The 2,846-nt window shown below is 64.7% G+C and overlaps 1 protein-coding gene across 1 annotated transcript; it reads left to right on the plus strand.

The window, feature by feature from the left end:
* Positions 1-349: 349 nt before the first annotated feature.
* On the plus strand, positions 350-1,211 carry MNEG_15899 (epoxide hydrolase; the record flags this gene model as incomplete). Its single annotated transcript, XM_014035630.1, has 3 exons — positions 350-381; positions 651-771; positions 1,101-1,211. 3 exons carry the CDS (start codon positions 350-352, stop codon positions 1,209-1,211), a joined length of 264 nt encoding a protein of 87 aa, XP_013891084.1.
* Between the last annotated feature and the right edge of the window lie 1,635 nt (positions 1,212-2,846).

The raw sequence follows: 2,846 nt of genomic DNA on the forward strand, positions 1-2,846 counted from the left end.
GGATACTCATCAGACCTGGTCGGACTGCGGCGGCAACCCAGACAACGCCATCTCGAAAGACGAGATGCTGAGTGAGGCCCCCCCAACACTGCCTTCCCACGTTGATGCAGCCTCAACCGCCGCGCAGCCTTGCGTGATCTGCGGACTGCACGCTTGGCCTTGCGCGTCGCCCTCCGTGGCCGCGGCCCCCCTCTCACCCTGCACCCCAGGGAACTCACGGCACGCACGGCCCCACGCTATGCACCCACCCGCGCCTCTCGCCGCCTGCTCCGGCACCCGCCGGCCCCCCTTGGACGCCGCGGCAGCCAACATAAGCATATACTGGTTTGGGGGCCGCATCGCCAGCTCCATGCGCCTGTACAAAGAAACCTTCTCAAACCAGTAAGTGGTGAATCGATCATTGATTGTTATCGCCCCGCCGACCTCCTGTAAACTCCTGCCCGCCAGCTGGGCTAGCATTTGAGCGGGCGCTTGATTGCCAGATCCGCCTGTCCCCCCACGCCTTCGCTTACGCTTTTGCATGTGTGCATCAACACGTGCATTTCCATCGCCTTCTCTCTCCACACACAACTTGAAACACAAAAACACACAAACAGACACGCGCACACGCACGCCTGGGTGCACGCTGCGCCTGCGTCCCCGCCCCGCAGAAAGGAGATGGGTGCCGTGTTTGGCGGATACAGCTCCACGCCCTGCGCCGTGGCGCTGTTCCCCAAGGAACTGTACAGGCCGCCGCGCAGCTGGGCCGCCTCGGCCTACAACATAGTGCAGGTGGGGCCTCAAAAACATCGTCGGGCGGAATTGCTATACAGCAAAGGCGGCGCGAGCCGCTTTCCGCTCGTCGGCCTGCTGATTGAGCCTGCGCGCCTGTGGTGGCGGCCGTCGTCCCGCCTGCCCAGCCGGCAAACCAGGGGGCCCGCTTCCTGCCCGCCCGCCTCCGAGGCGGAAGTTTTGTGGTCAAATGGCTCCCGATCGCTGGGCCAGCGGTGCACGATGCACCAACCAAACCCCTCCAACTCTTGAATACGACTCATATCACTGCGCCTCGGCGGTCAACTCACCATAACATCCTGATGTGACGTCATCATGACGTGATGCAGTGGACCGAGATGCCTAAGGGCGGCCACTTTGCGGCGCTGGAGCAGCCCGAGCTGCTGGTCGCTGACGTCCTCAAATTCGCTGACCTGGCGCAGACCAAGGGCTGGATCTGATACGACGGGGCGAGGCCGCTTCGTTGGGGGCGTCAAGAAGGCGCCGCGAAGGCGCCGCCCCGTGGCCGTTGATTCATGGTGGTCTCGCCTTGAAAAAGGGGGCTGCCGGCCCGCGTGTTTGCGCAGAGGAGTCGGAGCTGGCTCGGCCGAGTGGCGCGCGCCTGCCTCTGCTTGGCAGACACTCGCTCCGACTGCCAGACTCTGTTCGTCCGGCGTAACTCACCTTGTACGGTTTTCTGCTTGGTGCAACCAGTCCCGTGGGTTTAGCCCGGTGTATGTGCGCATCCAACTGACCCTCAAGCTCCACTCGTGTTGCGGCAGTGGTGATACTTACAATCTGAGTGGTGCCAGCAGCGGCCTCGCCGCCACGCAAAATCGGCCAAGCCAACGTGTCGCAGTAAAAGCAACCTTGAAGCGGTATTGGCATGTAAACGGACACGAGCAACTGGATGTGCCAACAGCGACGCGGGCGCGCGCCCAGCTGAGGCGCCAGGCCTGCGCTGCCCCGCCAAAGCGGGTGCGTGCGATTGAGGGGAAGAGTGTCTGGGGGGCGAGGGGGCACCCGGGCCTGCGGGAAGGGAGCGGGCCCATGGGAGGGGTTTTGAGGATGATATGACATGACTGGCTGCCGCCACTGCAGGGGGTGGGGAGGAGGGCGGACGGGCACGCGCCTCGCGGCGTAAGCCGCGGTATGCGTCCAACGGGTGATCCCTACCGGCAGCTGCACAGAAGAACCCAGTAGGGTGTGTCGGAGCCCTTGAGAGGCATTCATGCGCGCGCACGCGCACGCCCCACTGCCTGCGCAGGCGCGCGCGGCGCTGCGCCGGCCGCCGCGGCGCGGTGTGCGTGGCAGGCGGGCAAAGGCATGTGAGACGTCAACCAAAGAGAGGGGGAGCAGTTGCAGGCGGGGCCCGCTTGTACGAGGGGTCGGCGCTCGCTGGGGCATCATAACACATAAGAGCGTCATCATAACATTTGTGCACTGCGGACACACGCAGGGGAGAGTCTCTCAAGCAAGCCTGGCGCCGCATGCATGCGCTTGCCGGGGCTGCGTGTAGGGGTGCTGCGCACTCCCGGAGCCAAGGCGCCGTATCGCGCTCAGAAGGCACGGCTGCAGAAAAGTTGGGGGCTGCGCTTTGCTGCCGGTCAAGCCCTGCCCGGCGCCAGCGCTGCCGCCAGCTGCCGCCACTTTGGCAGCCGCTTGACTGCCAGCCGGCCGGGGTCAATTCGGATGTGAGAGCAAGTTGCAGGGAAAGCAAAACAGTGCTACTGAGGACGGCAGTCAGCGGTGGTCAAGGGCGCCTTCAGGGTCGGGCGCATTCGCTGTTTGGGGCGCAGATCAGCAAGTTGAGGTGCCCTGGGGTCGCTGGCCTTGAGGGCTCTGAGTGGGCGTCCGCCGCATCCACCAGCGCCGTGCGGCGGGCGCGGCCCCCAGCATCGCGCATCGGCCCGTCGAAAGCGGAGAAGCGGCGCAGCAAAGACAGTGTGTGTGCGGGTCTGGTTGGAGACCCTGCCCCGAGTCAAACAGCATCTCTAGTCGACGGAGTTTCGGTGGAGTTTTGACCAGGGTCAAACTCGTAGGATCAGATCGCCGGGCTCCACGCGCTCTCCAAAACCCGGCTGTGCGCCGCCGCA

The sequence above is a fragment of the Monoraphidium neglectum genome (assembly GCF_000611645.1).
Source record: "Monoraphidium neglectum strain SAG 48.87 unplaced genomic scaffold scaffold05776, whole genome shotgun sequence".
In the NCBI taxonomy this organism is placed as follows: Eukaryota; Viridiplantae; Chlorophyta; class Chlorophyceae; order Sphaeropleales; family Selenastraceae; genus Monoraphidium; species Monoraphidium neglectum.